Consider the following 13,053-nt stretch of genomic DNA (forward strand, 5'->3'; position numbering starts at 1 on the left):
GAAAATTATGTACAAGGTAAATACAGCTTAAAGCAGTGTTTAGAGGGAAACTTATAACTGTATCAAAAAGAAGAAAGATCTAAAATCAATAACCTGAACTTCCACCTTAAAAGAGCAAACTAAATTCAAAACAAGCAGATAGAAGAAAATAATAAACATTAGAGTGAAATTAAATGAAACAGAAAATAGAAAAACACTAAAGAGAATCAAATATTGTAAAAGCGGTTTTTTGAAAAAAATCAATAAACTGATAAACCTTTAGTTAGACTGATGAAAGAGAGAATACAAAACACAGATGCACAAAACAAGAGAATAATCAAATCATGAAATAAGGACATCACTACTGATCTTACAGAAATAAACAGGATTATAAAGTAACACAAGCTGCAAATTATATGTCAACAAATGAGAAAGCCTAGATGAAATGGAAAAATTACTACTAATACACAAACTACTGGAAGTGACTGAGAAAAAAGTAGACATTTTTATTGGACCTGTAACAAGAGACTTAATTAGTAATTTTATAACTTCCCACAAGCAAAAACCCAGACCCAGATGGTTTCACCACTGAATTTTATCAAATATTTAAAGAAGAATGAATACTAAGTCTTCCCAAAGTCTTGTATAATACAGATGAGGAAGAACATTCAGTCAGGTCAGTATTACCATGATACCAAAACCAAAGATCACAAGAAAAGAAAACTACAGACAAATATTCTTTATGAATTCTTTATGACTATAGACATAAAGATCTTCAACAAAATAAATAAAATAAAAACCAAATAAAAAAGCCTATAAATGAATTACCCACTATCTTCAAGTGGGATCTATTCCAGGGATATAAAGTTGGCTTTATATCCAAAAATCAATCAATGTAATACACCGTATCAATAAAATAAAGGACAAAAAAGCCACATGATCATATCAATAGTTGCATAAACACATATACCTCATGCCAGAAGTCCAAATCTGTCCTGATTTGCCAGTAACTCTCTGACAGAGGAGCCTGGTGGGCTACAGTCCACAGGGTTGCAAAGAGTCAGTCACAAATGAAGCAACTTGGCACACATGCATACTTGCCTATAACGTACCCTGTAACTTTGGATATTTTAAAATCTTGACAGTTTTAAGTATTTGAATTAGTTATAAACCTATGGAGTGTTTAATTAAACTTGGTTTCATAGTATGCCAACCTTAGGCTGTAGTTGTTATGTTCATCAGAACTCTGGTATTCTTACTGAATATGCCCAAACCAAGCTGATTATTTTTTCTCTGAAACCTTCTTTTATGTTTTGTGTCTTGGTTTAGATCCCATGATCAGGTTGTTGTTAACCTCTTCAACCTCATCTCATATCTCTTTCCCCTTTCCATTGGCTTTCTTCCAGTTCCTAGAGCACTATAACACTGCAGAATATTTCCCACTCAGAAGAGCTTACACTTTCTGTTTTTTGTTTGTTTGGCGCCTGAAATATTCTCCATCGAACTCTGGCTTTTGCTCATCTTCTGTTTGTCTGCTAAAAAGTCACCCCCTCAAAGGGATCTGCTCTGATCACTGTATCTAATTAAACTCCTCCCCACCTCATAAACTCTTATTTTTTATAGCACTTATCACTGTATGATATTATCTTCTTTATTTACTTACATATTTTCTTTCTGTACTAGACTATAAATTCAATGAAGGGTTGGGACCTCAAATGTCTTATGACTCCTGTACATTTACCATCTAATATAATGTCTCAGTATATGAGTGACTGAATCAAGCAATCAAGCAATCAGTTTCTGACAGTATGAGTTCAAAGGGAATTCTTGCTCATTTGTGCTGTTGTAGCAAGAGTGATTTTTACTTCCCATATTCCTAGAGCCTGGCACATACCAAGGCTCAAGTAACAGAAGGAGGCATTTGGCAAAGCAACCAAAGGCAAGCAGATGCTTGTGGCATCATAGCCAATACAATATATGTTCAGGGGGCCATTCTGGGAGTGCTGTAGTTCTTATTGTCTGATAGGTCTCCTTTCTGCAGCATCCATTCCCCACACCTGTCTACCTTTGCCCCTCCATGGGGAAAAAAAAAAAGATCAAAATTGAGGAGAAGGACTCAATTGGGAGGGAAGTTGAGGGTTTAAAGAAACCCATGGGACAGGGAGGGAGAAGAGAAGAAAGAGGAGGCTTGAAGGGAAAGACTTCTATTCCCCAATGGGTAAATGAATTCCATCATTAGTCAAGTACATGCAAAAGTTACAAACTCATGGTCATCTAGAATCCTTCCTTAGACTTCCTCCTTTCTGGAGTGGGTAGCCTTTCCCTTCTCCAGGTGATCTTCCCAACCCAAGGATCAAACCCAGGTCTCCCACATTGCAGGCAGATTATTTACCAGCTGAGCCACAAGGGAAGCCCAAGAATACTGGAGTGGGTAGCCTATCCCTTCTCCAGGGGATCTTCCCAACCCAGGAATCCAACTGGGGTCTCCTGCATTGCAGGCGGATTCTTTACCAACTGAACTATCAGGGAAGCCAAGTCATAGTTATATTCTGCCACTGAGATCTCCTCCTTGTTCCACTCAATTCATCCCACTAATATTATATATTGTGTCCTAAATGCCATTTACACAAAACATTGTGATGACCTTTTTAACTACTGTTTTGGCTTTAGTTTCATTCTTTCCAACCAGTCATCCATACTGCTGGTTGAACAGTCTTTCTAGAGCATACGTCTAGCCATGTCATCTCTATTTCAGTCCTGTCCACAAGACCTTATAGCATATGGACTAAAACACTTCTTTCATTTTTAAAAAATTTAAAGTACAGTTAATTTAAAATATTATATTACTTTCAGATGTACACCATAGTGATTCAATATTTTGATAAATTATATTCCACTTACAGTTATTATAAATTATTGGCTGTATTCCTTGTGCTATGCAATATTTTATTGTTACTTATGTACTTTATATATAGTGGTTTGTGCCTCTTAATCCTCTACCCTTATCTTGCCATCTCCTAGTTCCTCTCCCCACTGATAAGCACTAGTTTGTTACCTGTATCTGGGAGTCTGTTTCTGTTTTCTTACATTCATTCAAGTTCAGTTCAGTCGCTCAGTCATGTCCGACTGTTTGCGACCCCATGAATTGCAACATGCCAGGCCTCCCTGTCCATCACCAACTCCCAGAGTGTACTCAAACTCGTGTCCATCGAGTTGGTGAGGCCATCCAGGCATCTCATCCTCTGTCATCCCCTTTTCCTCCTGTCCCCAATCCCTCCCAGCATCAGGGTATTTTCCAATGAGTCAACTCTTCCCATGAGGTGGCCAAAGTATTGGAGTTTCCGCTTCAGCATCAGTCCTTCCAATGAACACCCAGGACTGATATCCTTTAGGATGAACTGGTTGGATCTCCTTGCAGTCCAAGGGACTCTCAAGAGTCTTCTCCAACACCACAGTTCAAAAACATCAATTCTTCGGCGCTCAGCTTTCTTCACAGTCCAACTCTCACATCCATACATGACCACTGGAAAAACCATAGCCTTGACTATATGGACCTTTGTTGGCAAAGTAATGTCTCTGCTTTTTAATATGCTGTCTAGGTTGGTCATAACTTTCCTTCCAAGGAGCAAGCATCTTTTAATTTCATGGCTGCAATCACCATCTGCAGTGATTTTGGAGCCCCCCAAAATAAAGTCTGACACTGTTTCCACTGTTTCCCCATCTATTTCCCATGAAGTGATGGGACCAGAGGCCATGATCTTAGTTTTCTGAATGTTGAGCTTTAAGCCAACTTTTTCACTCTCCTCCTTCACTTTCATCAAGAGGCTTTTTAGTTCCTCTTCACTTTCTGCCATAAGGGTGGTGTCATCTGCATATCTGAGGTTATTGATATTTCTCCTGGCAATCTTGATTCCAGCTTGTTTTTCTTCCAGCCCAGCATTTCTCATGATGTACTCTGCATATAAGTTAAATAAGCAGGGTGACAATATACAGCCTTGATGTACTCCTTTTCCTATTTGGAACCAGTCTGTTGTTCCATGTCCAGTTTTAACTGTTGCTTCCTGACCTGCATACAGATTTCTCAAGAGGCAGGTCAGGTGGTCTGGTATTCCCATCTCCTTCAGAATTTTCCACAGTTTATTGTGATCCACACAGCCAAAGGCTTTTGGCATAGTCAATAAAGCAGAAATATATGTTTTTCTGGAACTCTCTTGCTTTTTCAATGATCCAGCGGATGTTGGCAATTTGATCTCTGGTTCCTCTGCCTTTCCTAAAACCAGCTTGAACATCTGGAAGTTCACGGTTCACGTATTGTTGAATCCTGGCTTGGAGAATTTTGAGCATTACTTTGCTCGTGTGTGAGATGAGTGCAATTATGTAGTAGGATTTTTGAATATTGTGCTTTTATTTCATTTGTTTCAAGGTATTTTAAAAAATTTCCTCTCTGATTTTTCTGTTGACTCTTTGGTTTTTTTATTAGCATGATGTTTTAAGTGTTTATGTAATTGTGTTTTCTCCATTTTTCTTCCTATCATTGATTTCCAGATTCACGTTATGTGGTTGGAAAATATGCTTGATATAACATCTATCTTCTTAAACTTATTGAGACTTGCTTTGTGGCCATCATGTGTTCTATCTGGAAAACTTCCCTGTGTACAGAAAAGAATGTGTATTCAGCTGTTTTGGATGGAGTGTCCTTTAGATATCTATTAGGTCCAACTAAGTTATAAGTTGGTGGTTTGCAAATATCCTTTATTTGACATAATAAGTGTTGTCTGTTGTTTTAGGCACTAAGTCATGTCCAACTCTTTTCCGACTTTATGGACTGTAGCCCACCAGGCTCCTCTGTCCATGGATTTCCCAGGCAAGAAAACTGGAGTGGGTTGCCATTTCCTTCTCCAGGGAATCTTTCCAACCCAGGGATCGAACTCACATCTCCTGCATTGCAGGCGGATTCTTTACCACTGAGCCACCAGGGAAGCCCATAATAAGTGTTAATTTCTTTCAAAATTATCCTCCAAGATTTGAAATTTGGGAGATGTTACACAGAATTCCAATTCATTTATTATTATTATTTTATGAAATCAGAAGGTAGGACAACACTGAGCTCAAATCTCTACAGGACCACAACCACATGGGGCTGAAAAGTGTCTGTCTCTTTAGATGGGCACTTTCTACTCCCTCACTAAAAACAGGGTACAATGTCAGTTGCCATTAGTCAACTCACTTACATTCTTGGTTTATATGTGGTAGAATTAAGAACTCCTAGTAGAATAAAGTGGAAACTGACATAGTTGTTGTACCGATAACTATAAATATTTTAAATAAATAGAAGATAGACTGAAAGGACTATTTCAAGAAAGATTGTGAGTTTTCATTTCCTAGTAAAAATGAATATTTATACACAATTGCTTTGCATACAAAGTACGCTTTTGTTTGAAGAAAAAAACTTCAGATATCAACATTATGCAATCCATTATAAGAACCATAATTGATACGTTTAAAAAGATGTACAGTGAAAATCTTAAAACAGACTGAAATTTAAAAAACAATCAAATAGATTAAAATTTCAACAGGTTTGTATTTGAATGTATACATTAAGTGTTGCTGCTGGGAAATGTAGTTATATATTAATTAAGCAATTAACCTTCACAGGCATCAAAATATTTTATAGATGTCAAATTTATAAAAATGATTTAATTGCAGCAGTAACTATATATTTAATCAAGTATTTGTGTCAGTGAATTGAAGAAATGACTGAGAACATATACAGTGCATATTATGTGGAAAAGTTAGATTTCTTGTGGCATTTTCCTTCATCATTTATAAGAGCACAGATTTTATTTATTTATTTATTTATGTTACTTTACAATATTGTATTGGTTTTGCCATTTTTTTTTTTTTGCCATACATTGACTTGAATCCACCATGGGTGTACAATACCATAAAGTTATGTGTATTTTCTCATAATTTCAATGAGAATTTTGATGTGCCTGAGGAACTTTTGGGCATGTGGCCCATTATAAACAAATCAGGAAATGTTTTTCTTGAATATATTGAAAATAGTTCTAAAACTGTAATATAAGCAGATCACAGTTAATACATATGTTTTTGTCAGACTGTTATGAAATACATATCCAACATTTCAAAGTTTTGTAGGGATACAGAATTTACATTTGTTCATTGGTAAATTCACTAGCAATTATTTGCTTTGTGGTATAAGGTTTAAATAGAGCATGTTATGGACATGATAGCTGCCACCATGATTTGGAGATCTCTGAGTGAGTTGAATAATAAACAGCTCAAAAATGAATGAAAAGGGTGAGCAGTATGGCGGTCAGGTTCCCTTTATAATGATCCTAGATATCTGAGTTAGGGCATGGTGCTCACCCCAAATATAAAACCCACTGTGCTAAGAATTGATCTGTGTCCAGAAAGAAAGCAACTCTATTCCTTTAAGATACTAACTATAACTAAATAACCTCATTCCTCATTCCCTCACCATTTTCTTACCCACACCCCTGTTAAAATTAATCTGTGCTAAGTTCCATACTCTAATTTGAAATTCCAAATACAAGACCTGATATTAATACCCTGATACAAAAGAAATGGTGGCAGGTTTCTGGTTTGCAAGTTAAGCTAGATTAAACTTATAAGTTTCAAAATATAATTATAATCATTAGTTATTGCTTTTTTAATTTATAATTTTTCATTTTTAATTTAAAATATCCCTAACATGATTTTTACCATAATTCATATGCTCATCCCATAATAATTAATAATTAAAGAAAATTTTATTACATTTCTAGAAGTTTATTTTTCTTACAACTAGCTTAATTAGGTCATTTAAGATATGTCTCTAGCTCCTGTGGGCATTTGAATTTGTGACATTTGCATTACATAATATTTTAACCATTCCTCCCCTTGCCGCCACTCTCTATCCTCCAAGAGAAGGAAAACTTTATAAAGGTTTATTGGCAGTCCAGAAGACTGTGAGTCACTGTGAGTCTTCTGGACTGTGACCACTTTGGGTTTATTTCTGTGTGTCCAGAGTTGTTGTTTTTCAGTCACTCAGTTGTGTCTGACTCTTTGCGATCCTGTGGACTGTAGCACACCAAGCTTCTCCATCCTTCACTATCTTTCGGAGTTTGCTCAAACTCATGTCCATTGAGTCGTGATGCCATCCAACCATCTCATCCTCTATTGCCTCCTTCTCCTCCTAACCTCAATCTTTACCAGTGTCAGGGTCTTTTCCAGTGAGTTGGCTCTTCATATCAGGTGGCCAAAGTATTGGAGCTTCAGCTTCAGCATCAGTCCTTCTAATGAATATTCAGAGTTGATATCCTTTAGGATTGACTGCTTTGATCTCCTTGCTGTCTAAGGGACTTTCAAGAGTCTTCTCCAGCATCACAGTTTGAAAGCATCAATTCTTCGGTGCTCAGCCTTCTTTATGGTTCAACTCTCACATCCATACATGACTACTGGAAAAACCATAGCTTTGATTATACATACCTTTGTTAGCAAAGTGATGTCTGCTTTTTAATATGCTGTCTAGGTTTGTCATAGATTTTCTTCCAAGGAGCAAGTGTCTTTTAATCTCATGGCTTCAGTCACCATCTGTAGTGATTTTGGAGCCTTAAGAAAATAAGATGTGTCACTGTTTTCATTGTCTCCCCATCTATTTGCCATTAATGATGGGACCAGATGCCATGATCTTAGTTTTTAAAATTTTGAGTTTTAAGCCAGCTTTTTCACTCTCCTCTTTCACTTTCATTAAGAGTCTCTTTAGTTCCTCTTTGCTTTCTACCATTAGCATGGTGTCATCTGCATATCTGATGTTATTGACATTTCTTCTGGAAATCCTGATTCCAGCTTGTGCTTCATCCACCTCAGCATCTTGCATGATGTACTCTGCATATATATAAGTTAAATAAGCAGGGTGACAATATGCAGCCTAGATGTACTCCTTTCCTAATGTTGAACCAGTTCATGTTTCCATGTCTGGTTCTAACTGTTGCTTCTTGACCTGCATGCAGGTTTCTCAGGAGGCAGTTAAGGTGGTCTGGTATTCCCACCTCCTTAAGAATTTTCCAGTTTGTTGTGATCCACACAGTCAAAGGCGTTAGTATAGTCAAAGAAGCAGAAGTAGATATTTTTCTGGAATTCTCTTGCTTTTTCTGCAATCCAATGGATGTTGGCAATAGTGTCCAGGGTAAACTATTAATAATTATTCAACAAGTACTTAATACAAGCATGGATAAATGTAATCCATTTTAAGACAGACCACATATTAAAAAGTGTTTTGGGATGGGAGTTGTATTTCAATCTCATATGAGTTTACTATCAAAGATAATCATTTTCTTTCCCATTCCCTTTTCCTTCTTGACTTTTTTTGCCTTAGATGCCTATACAACAGCTGAAGTCGTTTATTCTTGGACTCTTGGGAAGAACAAATCTGTGGAAGTGGCACAAGATGGCTCTCGACTGAATCAATATGACCTGCTGGGCCATGTTGTTGGAACAGAAATAATCCGGTCTAGTACAGGTATTTATTTATTTTATTTAACAAGTATTTTGTAACCTGTAGCACATATCCATCACTGTTTTAAATGCTTATAATAACTTATGCTAAGGAAACAGTCTTGTAACGTAGGTAGCATTAGGTTAAGGAAAGTGAGGCATACAGATGTTTAGTAATTTGTTCTATGTCACAGTTATGTGATGTCAGAGCCAAGAGACGAACTCAGGCAGATTGGCTTCCAAGACCATGCTTTTAACTGTGATGCCCTCCTGTCTCTTGGTGGGTTAGAAGTTCAAGGTCTTTAAGGCTGGACTGTGATAGAAGAGAAAGCAAAGGGAAGCCACAAAGTTGGGAGAGCTAAACTTTGATCCTAAAGGTTTCATGAAAATGTTGCTTAGCTCCACCAATACAGAGGTGGCAAGAACACAGCCAGGAGGTCCAGGAATGAGCCATGGAATTATTTTCTTAAGTGAATCCCATTTCAGAAACAAGTGTGTCTAGCAAACGTTGCCAGGTCCTCTCAATGGCTCTTCCTAGGATATTGATAAATAGAACTTAGAGACTTGTTCTGTAGCCTTAAGTCCTGTCTATTTAGAAACTTATCAGTTGTAGGAGCCCTAGGAAGGAGACACTCTGAATCCCAACTAACTTTAGGGTATTTGGCAAAATGGAGTATATCTTAGGAGCCCACATGTCTTACAGTACTTTTTACATGAAAGGGTGGGAACTTTCAACACTTGCCTCCAAGGAAGTTCTCTGAATCCACAGTTACAAACAAAGTAGGATGCTCTTGTCCTTTGTTTTTCATTGGCTGGACACTGCTGTTCCATCTCCTTGTGGTGTTGCAGTATGTCTGTGTTCTGTTCTCCCTCCATCCTCGGACCAGGGGAGGGAACCTAAAAAAAGCAGTATTTGAAAAGAATTGAAGGACAACAGGGGACTTCCCAGGTGGCTCAGTGGGTAAAGAATCCTCCTGTAATGCAGGAGACACAGGAGACACTGGTTCAATTCTTGGGTCAGGAAGATCCCCTGGAGGAGGGCATATCGACCCACTCCAGTATTCTTGCTTGGAGAATGCTATGGAAAGAGGAGCCTGGCGGGCTACAGTCCATAGGGTTGCAAAGAGTCGGATGAAACTGCAGTGACTGAGCATACACGCATGCAATAGACAATAGGATTTACAGATTCAGAATTTGGTGTGAGAAAAGGCTGTTCTTGAGAATGGTAACACTGAGGTTCAAAAGACCAGAGTTTGTGAGAACATGACCTTTTGGAGAAGGTCAGTTGTTCTGTGAAGGTGGGAGGGAAGTCTCTCCTGGCCAGTTCAGCTCTCCCCAAGCAGAGGGAGGGAGGAGGACCTTCACTGCCTGCATGTGCAAAGTGTACTTTCGTTGTCCTACTGGGATGCTTTCATTTTTGGATCGAAGTTACCTCCTGCTCTGGGGTGCTCCTGCTGCTGCAACCAACCTCCTCTCTGAGATCAGTTGCCCCACTCCTTCCCACCACAGCCTGTGGGCAAAGAGTAACCAGGCTCCTGATGAAGGCTCTGTGCATCCCAGCACAGCAAGGCAAGCCCCTAAAGACCGAGGGCATCCCAGGCACCCCAGAGGTCCACCCAGCAGAATGGAGAGACTTCCTGGGGCTACAGCATCTGTTCATTCTCCTGACTTCTCCATCCCTCCTTGGTACTGCTCACCTGATATCAACTTTTGAGACCCATCATTAGCCATTCCAGCAGTTCCATCTTATTTCATTAAACCACTGTTTGTTTAGCCTTTATCACACAGGCAATACACGTTCACAATAGAAAAATTAGAAATATCAGAGAAGCAAAAAATGTAAATTAAAATATTCTTAAATTCCATCTAGAAAAAAACTTTTTAGAGAAATATAGTGCATTAATTGATTATTATACAGTTTGGTGTGTAACCTTTAAGAAGGTTCTGTTTGCATTTTTAATCATGAATATATTTTTATATTAATGGGACCATAATATTGATACTGTCTTAGAAGCTGTTTTTTTATGTAATTTTATATTGTAGGCTTGTTTTCTTATCACTAAGTACAGGATTCAAGTTAAATGTACACACAAGCTAGAAATATATTTTTTTCAGATATAATTAACATATTAGTTTCAAATGTACAGCATAATGATTCAATATCTGTCTGCGCTGTGAAATGATCACCACAGCAAGTCTAGTTAATATCCATCACCATACATAGTTACAGAATTTTTTCTTATGCTGAGATCTTTTAAGATCTACTCTCAATAACTTTCACATATGCAGTAGAGTATTTATAGTAGTAGTAATTATAGTCTCCATGATGTACATAACACCCTAAAGACTTATTTATTTTATAACTGGAAGTTTGTACTTTCTGATTCCCTTCACCCATTTCACCTAACTCCTACCCTTGGATTCTGGCAATCACTAATCTAATCTTTGTATCTGTGAGCTTGATTTTTTTGTTTTGTTTTTTGGATTCCACATATAAGTGAGATAAAATATCTTTCTTTTTCAGTCTGACTTGTTTCACGTAGCATAATGTACCCAGGGTTATTGCATGTTGTCTCAAATGGCAAAAATTTCCTTCTTTTTGTGGCTGAATAACATTCTATTGATCTCCATATATCACATCTTCTTTATCCATTCATCCATGGATGGAAACTTAGGTTGCTTCCATGTCTTGGCTATTGTAAATAATGCTGCAGTGAAGATGGGGGAGTATATATCTTTTTAAGTTACTGTTCTCATTTTCTTTAGATCAATAAGTGAAATTGCTGGATCATATGGTAGTTCCATTTTCAATTTTTTGAGGAAACTCAATACTGTTTTCGATAGTGGCTACACCAATTTACATTCCCACCAAGAGTGCATGAGGGTTACCATTTCCACACATCCTCACCAACATTAGTATTTTATTGTTAGCTGTAAGTAGTTAGTAATAATATTTTCATAATCAGAATAGACATATATTATTACCTGTTTTAGTTACTCTAAAAAGAAAATTAAAATGCCATCCTCTGAGGCCATAGCCAGCATTCTTGACAATGACAAATGTTGCTATCAGTGGGAAATGTAGCATTTCATTATGAAATTCAATGATATCTTCATCTTAATGGCTTCATACTTGTGGATCATAATTCATTTAACAAATTATTTATAATTATTTTCTATTTTAATGCTATAAACAACACTGCGAAGACCTTCTTTTTCCACATAGAATTTTGTTCCTATGTAATTACCTGCCTAGGATCAAAACAAAATATTGAGATTGCTATTTCAGAAAGTAGACACATTAAACATTTTTTAATACATATTGACAAATTGCCATTCTAAAAGGTTAAACAATTCATGCTCTCATTATCAATGTATGAGCTTGCCAGTTTTCCTTCATTCTTGGCAATGCAGATTTTATGGATTGAGTTATGTGTCCCCAAAAGGCATGACCCCCAGTACCTCTGAATATGATCTTATTTGAAAATAGGGTTATTTCAGATACTAGATTATAGTCACAAATTAGTTTTGAAAACATGATACAGAGTACATCAGTGAAGAGGTGATTTGATATGTTAAAATTAATTTGTAAAATTCAGTAATACGCAGGTGTAAGAAGGAATGAGGAAGTTCTATGGGAATATCTACAGGATATATCATTGAGCGAAAAAAGCATATACAAAACCACAAAAGACTATAAGATATATATTAGTATAGGAATAGTACTTCCAGAAGATACACAAGAAGCTATTAATTACAGTTAATTGAAGGAAGGAGAGATGAAATGGCTTGAAGGAGGGAGACTTTTTGCTGTATATTATTTGATACTCTTTGGTTTAGAAACCATATAAATATTATTACCTCACATAGTATATTGTTTTCATGTGACTATAAATTATATGCATTCCTTTCTGAATATGCTCCTTTATTTGTGGTCCAACATATTAATGGGAAGTTGGGCCAGAGAAAGACCCACAATCCATGGATGTTCTGTTTTGTATGGGTGGCTTTCTCTCTGAATGGTATCAGTCCTCAGCATGAAGTAACTTATTTTCATAATTGTATTATTTATTTATTTATGGCTACACTGGATTTTCATTGCTTTGCATGGGCTTTTTCTAGTTGTGGCGAGCAGGGGCTGCTCTTTGTTGTCTTATATGGGCTTCTCATTGCAGTGGCTTCTCTTGTTATCATCACAGGCTCTAGGTGTGCTGGCTTCAGTAGTTGCAGCACATGGGCTCAGTAGTTGCCGCCCACAGGCTCAGTAGTTGTGGCTCACAGGCTCTAGAGCACCGACTCAGTAATGGCACATGGCTTAGTTGCTCCACAGCATGTGGAATGTTCCTGGACCAGGGAGAGGAAACCATGTTCCCTGATTTGGCAGGTGGGTTCCTATCCACAGTGCCACCAGGGAAGTCCAACATGCAGTAATTCTAAGTAGAGGACTCTTCTTTGTTCCAAATTCAAGCATGTATTAAATAAATAACTAATTTCTCAAACTCTCTGGCCAGTTCTTCACACTGCTCCCTGCTTCAGCCCTGATTCCATTTTCCC

At 37.4% G+C, this 13,053-nt stretch overlaps 1 protein-coding gene across 2 annotated transcripts in view; it reads left to right on the plus strand.

Moving 5' to 3' along the window:
- GABRA3 (gamma-aminobutyric acid type A receptor subunit alpha3) overlaps window positions 1–13,053 on the plus strand; it is a 227,926-nt gene that overhangs the window by 180,554 nt on the left and 34,319 nt on the right. For both annotated transcript variants that reach the window (XM_043459919.1, XM_043459918.1), the window contains exon 7: window positions 8,381–8,524. In XM_043459919.1, coding sequence (XP_043315854.1) covers window positions 8,381–8,524 — 144 coding nt within the window. The remainder of the gene's footprint in view (window positions 1–8,380; window positions 8,525–13,053) is intronic.

The sequence above is a fragment of the Cervus canadensis genome, chromosome X, assembly GCF_019320065.1.
Source record: "Cervus canadensis isolate Bull #8, Minnesota chromosome X, ASM1932006v1, whole genome shotgun sequence".
Taxonomy (NCBI): Eukaryota; Metazoa; Chordata; class Mammalia; order Artiodactyla; family Cervidae; genus Cervus; species Cervus canadensis.